Source organism: Solanum dulcamara, chromosome 12, assembly GCF_947179165.1.
Source record: "Solanum dulcamara chromosome 12, daSolDulc1.2, whole genome shotgun sequence".
NCBI classification, from domain to species: domain Eukaryota; kingdom Viridiplantae; phylum Streptophyta; class Magnoliopsida; order Solanales; family Solanaceae; genus Solanum; species Solanum dulcamara.
The window spans coordinates 10,784,438-10,797,149 of record NC_077248.1 but is presented as its reverse complement, the minus strand read 5'-3'; the positions used below and the strand labels follow the sequence as shown (position 1 = coordinate 10,797,149).

Here is a 12,712-nt window from a genome sequence, read left to right as displayed (position 1 = left end):
TTGCAGGTTAAAGTCCATGATCTCCTTGCCGAAGGGTTGGTTTTAAATGATGCATTTCAAGTTGTTGCTATAATTGAGAAGTTATCCCCTTTGGGGAAGGACTTCAAAAACTACTTGAAGCATATACACAAGGAGATGACTGCCGAAGATCTCATCATAAGATTGAGAATAATAGAAGACAACAAACCCATAGAGAAAAGGTCTCGAGTAAGTTCAACAGTAGCATGGGCGAAGATTGTTGAACACGGGCCAAACAACAAAAAGAGAAAGAAATCGTCTAGATCAAAAAAACTATCCCCTAAAAATAAGTTCAAAGGAAATTGTCACAACTGTGGAAAGGTTTGACACAAAGCTGTGGATTGCCGCTCTTCAAACAAGGAGAAGAAAAAGAATCAAGCAAACATGATTGAAAAAATCGAGGAAATGGAGAACTTGTGTGCTATATTGACTAAATGCAACTGTTAAAATTGAAAAGATTCTAGATAGCTTTAATGTATCAACTTGATAGGTGAAAGTTAGGTAAAAGTTTGATAAACTTGGTAGTGAAAGTTTGGTAAACTTTGACATCTTGACAAAATGTGATGTCATGGATAACATCTAGAGCAAGAATTATTCATATAAATAGGTAGCACTTGATTCATTTGAAACACACCTAAAAAATATTTTTCTCATGTCTTCTTATATTCTAAGACATTTGCAAAATACATTAAAAGAGTAGAGAATTGATAGAGCAATTCTCTTAGTTGTATTTGGAATCTCTCCCCTTTCTATGTTAATATAAAGACAGTTATTCTCTAGTGGATGTAGGATTATTCTAATCTGAACCATGTAAATATTGTTGTTCTTCCTTATTCTTTATATTTTCATATTTCCGCTAACAATTGGTATTATAGCCAAGGTTCTATCTGAGTATGCTCTGTGGTTGTAGCACAGCCTGAACTTCCACATCAGAAAAAAATTACTTTCATTTTCTGTATTTTTAAATACTTTGTAGTAGAAAAGAAAGAACTAGTGAAAATGAGTTCCATGAAGTTTGAAATTGATAGATTTAGTGGGCGCAACAACTTCAATATATGGAAAATTTAGATGATGGAGTTACTGCTAAGTGAAGGTTCAATCCACGTTATTGACGAAAAGTACCCTAATAACACATCAATTTCCGATAAGGCAAAGATTGAAGGAGATGCATTGAATGTAATCCAACTATCCCTTCTATCTAATGTGCTCGGGAAAGTGAGTACAAGTACCGAGGAGACGACCAAACAATTATGGGATAGGCTGGAAGGTCTTTTGGTAAACCTTGAAAATCTCTACGTTAAGATTCAAATCGTTCTTTGTATGTGTATAGGCTTGAACTCGAAGACTTTTAATTGTATATATAAGATAGGATCAATTCCTAAGTATTTAAGGTGTATTAGATGTCGTTTATGGTCATAAGTGATCTCTAACACCAAGCCAAGTCCAAAGAATTTCTATTGGCTAAGTTTTCCGATGAGTCTGTATAAGGGTATACTTCAAACGACCATATCTCCTAAAATATAATGAATTGGGTGTTCAATAACCTATAAAATTAAAGGTTTTTGAGTCTTCTTTTCAACACCACCAAGATTATTTTTTTTTGAAGTTCAGAGTAAAACGTTATGCCCAGTCGAACAAAGAGGTGCGCGACAAGTTCGGACGCGGACCTATCACGGACTTGGCCAGTTTTTCCAGATTCTTTTTTGTCCAAAGAGGTCCATGACGCGGACCTACCACAGACTTGTCCAGTTTTTCCAGATTTTAGTAAGGGCAACTTGGATAATTCCCTAACTATATATATATAAACTTAGAACGTTTTGGGGTCAAATTTTGTAGTCTTTCACCTCTAAAAAACCCTAATCTTCATCCTCCTCTCTCCCAAATCAATCTCCTATAAAAACAAAATTCTCTCAAACTCGAGGATTCAAGCTTCCCATTGAAGACCTAACACTAAGACTTCTCTAATTTTTCTTCGAGTTAGGTATGTAAGGCTGCTCATAACATGGATTAAATTCACCCATGTGTCATACATCTTTTTTGAGTTGAATGTTCATAAGAATTGAGTTTTCTTGATAGATTTATGTCATAATGAGATTTTACATCTACTAACTTGATTTTATTGTGTTGATGTTGATAAGTTGAGAAATTAATAAATACTTCATGTCTACATCCTCATGAACCCTGAATTGATTCCTGTATTACAATATTCTTATGCTATGGTTGGGTATAAGAGTTGATTGGTATGAGTTTTTATACATATTTTTATTATAAACTTAAATACTTTGAGTATCCTTAATTGTTGATTTGGAATCTTGGTGAGTCATGATTTAGCCCCAAAAGATTGGATAAATGAATGGAGAAATGATTTGATAAGATTAAATATTGTCATAAATGCATATCTAAACTACTCTTGAAAAATATGATTGGAGTTGATTGGATAATATGATCGGTCGAGAGGTTTGATTGTGATAGGATTGATAAATTGATAAGGGTCCAAATGAGACTTGTCAAAATGATTAGATTGAACTGATTGGATAGAGTTTTATGAGGATTGAGTCTTGGGAGAAGTATCGAGCACTGAATTTGGTAAGAGTAATTAATAATAACTCAAATCAAATAACTATGTCGCCAAACGTAGAAGGGGATTGAACTGTTAAGGTCGGATATTTCCCAAATTACTGTCCTGATATGATAGGACATGATTGGTTATGGATCCATGATTGTTGATTCGTTTTTACCCTGGCAAGGTAGGAACGGACATGGCAATAATGTTGGTTTTTATACTATTACTGGCTCATAAGTGATAGTTGTCGGATAAGAGAAACTCCTATATAAGTTTTGATAGTACTCTGAGTCGGATTGGAATAGATTGGATTGGGTAGTATATGATTGGTCTTGTCTAAATCATATTCTTGTTTAAACTTAGGACATCTTGATTTAGTTGTTCCTTTTTCTAAGTTGAGATCCTGAGTTGATTTGATCCTACCCTAATGCATATTTCATTCTGCCATTTTACATACTCGTATATTCCACGTATTGATGTCATTTGGCTTGCATCATTTTATGATGCAGAGACAGGTACTAGAGATTATCAACAGGCACAACGTTGAAGATCTATTCTCTTTCAGCTAGTTGGTGAGTCCTCCCTTTTTTTGAGGATACCGAAGTTATCTTTTCAGCTTTGAGTTTGTTTTCCTTTATTTGATTTGTGGTAGCCATAAACCTGTCATTGACACCTCTTAGATTGTTGATAGAGGCTTCATAGACTAGAGTGTGGATGATGTTAATTATTTTATTTTGACTAGTTTTATTCTTTCTAGTTGTTGATTAGATATGTGGTTGGACTTTGGCCTTATTTATGAATAGTATTCTTATGAGCTGAGTCTTCTGCTGATAGAATGTGACTGGAGGATGGCCTCTACACACTAGCAGAAAGCACCATTATTAGCTCTATTAATGCATCTACAGTACAACAGTTATCTGATGATGACAAGGAAAGATTATGTCATATGAGACCGGGCCATATGAGCGCACGAGAACTAGAGATGTTGAGAAAACGCAACCTTTTAAACAGTAAGAAGATCAGCACAATTGAATTTTGTGAGCATTGCGTCCTTGGGGAGAAGAAAAAGGTCAGTTTCAGCACTAACAAGCACAAGATTGTAGGAGTGCTAGACTACATCCATTCAGATTTATGGGGTCCCTCTCAGCTTCCATCAAAGGGAGTAAGGAGGTATCTTCTCAAATTAATTGACAATTTTTCATGAAAGGTTTGAGTGCATTTCTTGAAGGAAAAAAGTGATGCTTTTAAAGCATTTAAAAAATGGACGATTTTGGTTGAGAATCTAATGGAGAGAAAAATCAAGTATCTTCGCATAGATAATGGCTTGGAGTTTTGCAGTGAAGAGTTCAATAATTTCTGCAAGGTTTATGGGATAGCAAAACATAAGACGGACGAGAGAATGAACAAAACTCTTCTTGAGAAGGCTCGTTGTATGCTTTAACAAACCAAAATATCCTAAGTGTTTTGGACTGAAGCAGTTCACATTGCTTCTCATATTGTCAATCGATCTCCAGCATCAACGATTGACTTTAAGACTCTGAATAAGGTATGGTCATATGAACCCTCTAACTATTCATACTTGCGAATATTTGGGTGTCCGTCTTATTATCATGTTAATAAAGGGAAGATTGAACTAAGAGCTAAAAAGGCTATATTCATAGGGTATGTAGATGGAGTAAAAGGGTACAAACTTTGGTGTTTATCTTTACTCAAATTTGTAGCTAGTAGAGATGTTATCTTTGATGAATCCTCTATACTTGATTCTCGTAAAGTTTCTGTGAAGTTATCAAGAAATAAGAAAAATGAACAGGTGGAGCTATCGGTGGAGCATACTAAGGAAAAGGATCAAGAGACTTAAGTTGATGAGTTAAAAGATGCAGATCTTGAAGAACATGTTGTTAATGAACCATACATAATTGTGAAGGAAAGGGACAAAAAGCAAATACAAAAATCGGAACGTCTTATAGAGCAAGCAAATCTGATTACATACGCGTTCATAGCTGTAGAAGAAAAGATTAAAGACCTCAAGCCCTCCTTGTATGTTAAAGCAACTTCTTGCAAAGATGTTGCACAATGGCGGTTAGCCATGATGGAAGAGATGGAGTCTCTTCACAAAAATGAGACATGGGTCTTATTTTAAAGGCCAAAGAAGAAGAAGACAGTTGGATGCAAATGGATCAATAAGAAGAAAGAAGGTATTCCAGAAGTGGAAGATGTTATGTTCAAGGCGAGATTGGTTGCAAAGAGTTTCAGTCAGAAGGAGAGAATTAACTATAACGAGATCTTTTCTTCAGCCGTGAAACATAGCTCAATTCGCTTGCTACTAGCATTGATTGCACAATTTAATTTGGAGCTTCAACAGCTTGATGTCAAAACTGCTTTCTTACACGATGATCTAGAAGAGACAATCTATATGGAACATCTTGAAGGTTTCCTAGCTGAGGGAAAAGAATATCATGTATGGCAACTAAAGAAGTCTTTGTATGGTTTGAAGCAATCCCCTAGACAGTGGTATAAAAGATTTTATGCATTCATAACTACACATGGATTCTCGAGGAGTACATTTGATAGTTGTGTGTTCACAAGAAAATGTCTAGTAACTCTATGATTTATTTACTATTGTATATTGATGAAATGATTATTGCTGCTAACAACATCACAAAGATAAATATCTTGAAGAAACTATTGAGCAAGGAATTTGACATGAAGGATTTGAGAGCTACAAAGAAAATTCTTGTAATGGAGATTTCAAGTGAAATGGTGTTGTACATCTTTCTCAGAAGAGGTACATCGAAAAAGTTCTTGAGAGATTCAATATGCAGATGAGCAAGCCTATAAGTATACCATTAGCTTCTCATTTTAAGCTTTCAGAGTTACAAACGCCTCAGTATGGGGATGAGGTGAAGCATATGCTAAAAGTTCCTTATGCTAGCACAGTTGATACCATTATGTATGCTATGGTATGGACACGTCCAGATATTGCTCAATCTGTAAGTGTGATAAGTAGGTACATAGCCAATCCAGGAAAAAGGCATTGGGAAACTATCAAGTGGATATTGAGATATCTCAAAGGAGCTTCTGATGTTGGCCGAACCTTTTGAAAAAGTAAAGGTATTTCAGTTCTCGGTTATGTAGATTCTGACTATGCAGGGGATCTTGATAGAAGAAGGTCCACAACTGGATACATCTTTACTCTCATTGGTAGTGTCGTTAGTTGGAGATCGACTTTACAATCGATTGTCACTTTGTCAATAACAGAGGCAGAGAAATAAGTTATCTGGTTGAAAGGTTTGGTAGCAGAATTTAGTTTGGTTCAATTGGAATCAACTCTAAGATGTTATAGTCAAAGTGTTATTCATTTGATTAAAAATCAAAGATGCCATGAGCGCACCAAACATATTGATGTCAGATTCCATTTCATTCGTGATGTCGTTGAAGAGGGGGCTATCAAGGTCGAGAAGGTTATCACAGATGATAATATTGAAGAAATGCTGATCAAGATAGTCCTGCTTGCAAAGTTTGCACACTGCAAGGACTTGACAGGAGTATGCATCAACTGATGCAAACTCTGGGAGAACAACTGCGAGGTAGAGCTAGTGTGTTCAATCAAAGTTTGATTCTTCTTGTTTCTTACAAAGGGATTGCCCAGTAAGCTTAGAAGTTTTAGCCTGAGTTGTTCATACGCATGCTCGGAACACAAACCATGGTGGAGATTGAAAGAGTTGAGGTTGAAGACACAATCAAAAGTTGCTAAAAGAAAGTTGAAAGTGGAGAATCTTGTCAAGGTGGAGATTTGTTAAAATTGACAAGATTCTAGATAGTTTTAATGTAGCAACTTGGTTGGTGAAAGTTTGGTAAATTTGGTAAGTGAAAGTTTGGTAAACTTGGACATCTTGACAAAATGTGATGTCATTGATGACATCAAGAGAAAGAATTTATTCATATAAATAGGCAGTTCTTGATTCATTTGAAACACACCTCAAAAATATCTTTCTCTTGTCTTCTCATATTCTAAGGCATTTGCTAAATACATTAGAAGAGTATACAATTGATAGAGAAATTCTCTTAGTTGTATTTGGGATCTCTCCCCTTTCTTTGTTAATATAAAGGCAGTTGTTCTCTGGTGGACATAGGATCATTCTGATCCGAACCACATTAAATATTGTTGTTCTTCCTTGTTCTTTATATTTTCATGTTTCCGCTAATAGCAACTTAGTAGGAAGTCACAAGGAGTGGTGGCTTGATTCTGGAGCCACCTCACATGTTTGTGCTGTTAGAGAAGCCTTTGCAACATATACCCCTACTGCATCCGATGAGACTATATATATATATATGAGAAATTTTTCAATATCAAAAGTTGAAGACTATGGAAAAGTATTCCTAAAGATGACATCTTGTAAGGTGGTGACTCTAAACAACGTTTTCATGTTCCTGAAATGAGGAAGAACTTGAATTCTATGATCTTGGATATTTGTTTATTACAATTAAACTTTCTGTTTTTCTTTATTCTTCTTATATTCTCGTTGAATACGGAACCTATCACCTATATCTTAATTGTTGTTCTATTGCTACTGTATTTCTATTTTTTATCTGCTTCTGACCGTTAATCAACGGCTATTCAAGTTTCATGTTCTCTGTTTGCTATTGAGTTAAGCATTTGTTACAAAGGGGAAATGTCTGACATGCTACTCTGTGACTTTCTTTATTTTGTTATCTAACGCTCTACTCTGTTAGTCACATTTTGAGGTAAAATTGGTTTTGTATAAAATATATGCGGGTGTGTTTGATATGAAGGAAAACATTTTTCATAGAAAATGTTTTCTTGAAAAACAATTTGGTTTCTAATTTATTTTCTCACGTTTGATTGGTAAGTGAAAAATATTTTTTTAAAAATATTTTCTAATTCGGAAACTAACCCCGATAATAGATCTGGGACCCGATATCGACACCCGAACCAACACACGACCCAGATGACCGGTCTGGGATCCAAACCCGACACCCAACCCTAGACCTGATCCCGACACTAACACCTAACCCCAATATTGATTCAGGGCCCGATCCCGACATTCATCTCGGGACCTGACTTCGATACACTACCCAACAATCAAACTCGAGACCAGACCCCAACCCAAGACCTGATTTATAAACTTGAGATCCGACCTCGACACCCTACTAGGGACCTGACTTTCGAACCCTGATATGACCCTGATACCAACACTCAAATTAGGACCCAATACACGAACTTGATACCTTAACCGAGACCCAACACCAGAATTGAGACTTGAATTTCAAATCGGGACCTGATACCCGACCTCAACACCAAAACTAGGACTAGTCTTTCAAATCGAGAACCCACCCCAATACTTGACCGGGGACCCAACTTTCAAAACAGAATTCTACCCTGACATAGACGACTGATTTAAGACCCAAACCCGACACTTGATTTGGGACCTGACCTCGACTCTTGACCTGAAATCTCACTCAAAACTCCATCTCGATATTTGACTAGAGACCAGACCTCGACACTGACCCGAGATTCGACCTCCAATTCTAACTCGGGACTGACTCAATCTAGGATGCAGGAGTTGGGTCTCGAATCGATGTCGGGAGTCCGGTGCCGAATCGAGAATCAACATTCGGATCCCGAATTAGTATCGATAATCGATACCCGAGATTTGAGTTAGGGTGAAAAATTGAGGTGTGTGTTTGAGAAAGAGTTTTGGAAAGTATTTCCCTTACTAAGTTAATTTGGAAAACATTTTTGAAAATATTTAAGCCAATCAAACATAAGATATTGGACCAAACACAAAGTTTCAAATTATTTGAGTATGTCATCATACTATACTAAAAGTGGAGACATCCTAAGTTAAAAATTGAATTACGAAAATACCCTTTTAAAATATTGAATGACCAATTTATCCTCTCCTAACAATAAAATTACCCCCATTAAATAATTAAGTAATTACTTCTATTCCATCAATTGTGGGTTTAATTATCTTAATTAGGCAGCTTTAATTGTTTGTTGTTTTAGATTTCATGAATAATGATTACTTTTGATTCTATCAGTTTACAGGACCATTCATTTACCAAACCAATACTATTGGGGAATGAATTAAAGGGAGGAGGTTAGGGATGATGTAGTCAGTTGTTATTACTCTCAAAAGGCAAGGAATTTGAAAAATCATATTCAATGATTTTCTTAATTAGCATCAGGCCAAATTCATCTTGATAATTCAAATTACATTGGAAAAGTTATTACTCATTGCTATAAATTAGAAACTTACCTTTCATCAAATTCCAAGTTGAGAGAAAAGGAGCAGGAAGAAAGCAAAAGAAAAGTTGAGCAGAATGGTCAGTAGCAGAATTCTTGAAAAAAATAAAAAAAATTAGCATTCTCTGTTGTCTACTTGGTTTTTATTAGATGTGGACAATATAGTTGACATTTCAGTCAAGCAAGTTTTCTACTATATATGTTTTTCCTAAGTAATCATAATGTAGAATGATTAGCTTGCAACTTTTGTTTACTCTTTCTTTACATTCCAAAGTTTTAGCACTATATTTTCTTATTTATGATTGATTTTATTGAGGAGATTGTTAATCATTGTGACATTAGTAGCCCTGATGTTTAAGTTGTCACAATTGGTCATTTGAAAATACAAACAATGTCCAAGTTGATCTTATATTAAAGGTTTTTAACCATAAAATCATAAAATAACAAATAGACTATATAATAGATATTGGGGTACACACGCAAAGCGCGTGCCCAGAGACTAGTATGTAACAAAAGAAAAGGAAACTCTTATCATCAAAAGGTCCTCTATATATAATATGCGAGGATCTCCAACACTGTATCTTAAAGAAATATCTAAATTGAGAGGAAAAAGGAAAGAAACTTACATTAGAACATTCAACATGGAAGAAACATAGGTATGAGACAGTAATATATAGGCAATCTTATGCCATTATTAGTGGAGCAGATTGTGGATCAACTTGGACGGTATGTAGGATGAATCATACGAGAACTATCTGAATTTGGAACTATGTAAAGATCTGATAAATCATCCTGATCATTCTCTTCGTATCCATGCTGATTAGACCAAGAGACTCCAGTTATCTTTCTCAGACCTTCAAGTTCAATAGCCACTTCCTTCATTGTAGGCCTATCTTCACCATGCGGCTGAAGGCAGTTCTTCACCAGCTCAGCCATCATTTGGAGTTGCTCAAGGCTCCCTTCCCGCAAAACACAACGTTCAATAATACGAAACAAGCTATTCTTATTCATGGATAACACAAAAAAATCGGCCAAGTTCTTGTTGTCTTCGTTTCTAGCCCTAATAATAGGTTTCAACCCCGTCAAAAGTTCTGCCAGAACTACTCCGAAGCTGTAAACATCACTTTTCTCCGTCAATTGACTTGTGCGAAAATATTCTGGATCCAAGTACCCTGATGTCCCTAAAACCAATGTAGCCACATGTGTCTGATTTAGAGGAATTAACCTTGATGCTCCAAAATCTGCCACTTTAGCTGTGTAAACATTATCCAACAATATGTTGGCAGACTTAATGTCTCTATGAATTATAGGCATGGACGCAAATGAATGAAGATAAGCAAGTGTATTGGCTATCTCTGCTGCAATTCTCAAACGGTTTTGCCAAGTTAACCAACCTGCTCCACGTTGGTTGTGAATGTGCTCGTAAAGAGTTCCTTCAGAGACATACTCATAAACCAATAAAGGAACTTCATCTTCCAAACAACACCCAAAGAGCTTCACCACGTTTCGATGGTTGATTTGAGTGAGAATAAGCACCTCATTGATAAACTGCTCAATTTGACTCTCATCCACAATTCTAGATTTCTTAATGGCAACTATGCGAGTATCACGTAGCACACCTCTATATACAATTCCATTGGCACCACGACCAAGAATTCTGTCATTTGCATAATTGTTTGTAGCTTTCTTGAGCTCCTCAGCGGTAAAAATTTTTGTTGCTTCCACACCGCCCTCTTTAGTGAATATTCTATGCTTCAATAATAAACCACCGTTTTGTTGGAAAAACTTCTCCCTGACTTGAATCAACTTTCTTTTCTTGATGCAAAAATAGAGCAAAGTTATCACAACCACTAGGGAGATTAACCCAACTCCAGTACCTGTGTAATTAGTAGAGTTGAACTTTTGCTGTCTATTTCAACTCGCTAAATCAAAAGTTCAAGATTGTACACTTTCATTTTACTGTTGAATCATGAATGTACATGCTAACGAATTGGTGTTCCTAGAGACTGTTTCCAATACATGAAAGCAGCTAGTGAATAGACTTCCAAGCTTCCTAGACATTTTTTAGCATAGAAAATAATATTTCCTCCATCCTAGTTTATGTGATATGCTTTTAGTCTATGAAAGAATATCATATTTATATAATTTGAAATAATTGAACTTTAGACTTATCGTTTTACTCTCAATGAGATTATCTTTCTTTCCGAAACTTTGTGCCCGGCCAAACAACATGAGATAAAATGGAAGGGAGGGAGTATGGTTGTTATGAAAGTTTCCAAGATATTTACCTAGAGAGAACTTGATCCATGGGAACTCATGATCAGAGTATGGAGGAATACAACTAAGACCATCCTTTTTGCCATCATCGGTATATCCATCGGGACAGGAACAATAAAAACTCCCTGGGGTGTTGGTGCAGATCTTTTCACACGAATTGGTGCTTGGATCAGCACATTCATTAACATCTGGAAAAACCAAATAAGTAGAATACCAACTTATGTCAAAGCATTTGAACTGATCAAATGGAGCATAAAGCAGTTTTCACTTCGCGTAAAAGGCTTTGATCTTTTCCATTTATGAAAATGAAACAGCCTGAAATAACCATACTGATTATTGGGGAAGGGGTCAAATTTGTTCTTGTATTATGCGAAATTGAGTAACTTTTTCCTCTGTTAGAAGTAAGTCTTGTTTTTGCCATCGATCCCTAACAGAGTCTTCCTTCACCCCACCACATCCCTTAATTGTGAGTACTACCAATTTCTAAAATATTTTCAACTCACAAATAACACCGAATTTTAGTGTGTGTGTGTGTATTTACCTTGGCAGCCTGGAGTGAGATATGGATTGCCTCCATAACCCTTATTACAGCTGCAGCGATAACCACCAAGGCCAGTGTCTGAATCAACACAGTGGCTATTTTCCCTGCAAGCATAATCCTTCTTATCTTGCGCTTGCATGCAAGTAAGATTCCCGATGGCCCAGTCCAGCACAGTGTGAACACTAGCCATAGTCCTCCTATAAAAAGTAAAATCACTTAAATCCGATAGGCCCCTGAACTGGAATCGATCTGCCTCGGCTAAAAATGCATACCCACATCGATTAAAAGACCAAACACCCGTGTGGTTTCGTGTGCTAGAAATAGTTGGGTTAAATCTTTTCATTCCCTTGGGTATCTGCGCCTCGTAGCAGCCTTTGCCTGTACATTGTCCATCAGTAATATCACTCCAGCTGTTACAGCTGGTTGAGCAGTTAAACTGAAAGTTACGCCCCATGATTACAGCATTGTCATCGCAGCCAACCACGATAAACCTGTTCTTTGTGGAGAAGCTATAGGGATAAGTTGAGTTCCCCAAACGGATCCAATTTAGAAATTCGCTGCTGATAGATCCATTGGGGTAGTAACATCTCCAAGCGATGGAATTTGAGATGCGTAATTCAGCATCAGAGATGTTGTACACGTCAATGTTTCCTATCAGAGGTTTCTGAGAACCATCACTATAAATGTTGCAGATGATCTCAAACCCCGAATTAATGGCGCAGCCTGATCCTAAGCCAATACCAAATGGGTATGGAACCGTAACGTTCCCGCACGTCTCAGGGCATCCTGGTTTTGTGACATTGGTACTAGTAGTACTATTAGTGGTGTTTTGGGCCGTGGCTAATGTTAGTATTAGCACACAAGCATAGAAACAAGCAATTTGGTAAGGAAGCAAAATCATTTGTTTTAGTTTCCAAAATGGATACAAACTAATTCGACCAACAACTTACTATAAAATTAATATATAGACATTGCACTATGATTTTTCACTTTCATATTAATAGAAAACGCAAAGACTTGGGGTCAATCATGCCTAACACTT

The 12,712-nt window shown here is 36.4% G+C and overlaps 1 protein-coding gene across 1 annotated transcript; it reads right to left on the bottom strand.

The window, feature by feature from the left end:
- Nucleotides 1-9,380: 9,380 nt before the first annotated feature.
- LOC129876253 (wall-associated receptor kinase 2-like) lies at nt 9,381-12,626 on the bottom strand. Its single transcript, XM_055951630.1, has 3 exons — nt 11,671-12,626; nt 11,141-11,317; nt 9,381-10,729 (listed from the first exon to the last, which is right to left on the bottom strand). Exons 1-3 carry the CDS (start codon nt 12,569-12,571, stop codon nt 9,567-9,569), a joined length of 2,241 nt encoding a protein of 746 aa, XP_055807605.1. The 5' UTR covers nt 12,572-12,626; the 3' UTR covers nt 9,381-9,566.
- Nucleotides 12,627-12,712: the final 86 nt, after the last annotated feature.

Bases quoted from the DNA above. Each gene is read 5' to 3' on its own strand.
- LOC129876253 (XM_055951630.1), bottom strand. From the start codon at position 12,571: ATGATTTTGCTTCCTTACCAAATTGCTTGTTTCTATGCTTGTGTGCTA. The intron at 11,318-11,670 runs GTAAATACACAC...TGGTTTTTCCAG, and splicing joins TCTCACTCCAGGCTGCCAAG to ATGTTAATGAATGTGCTGAT. The intron at 10,730-11,140 runs GTAAATATCTTG...CTAATTACACAG, and splicing joins ATGGATCAAGTTCTCTCTAG to GTACTGGAGTTGGGTTAATC.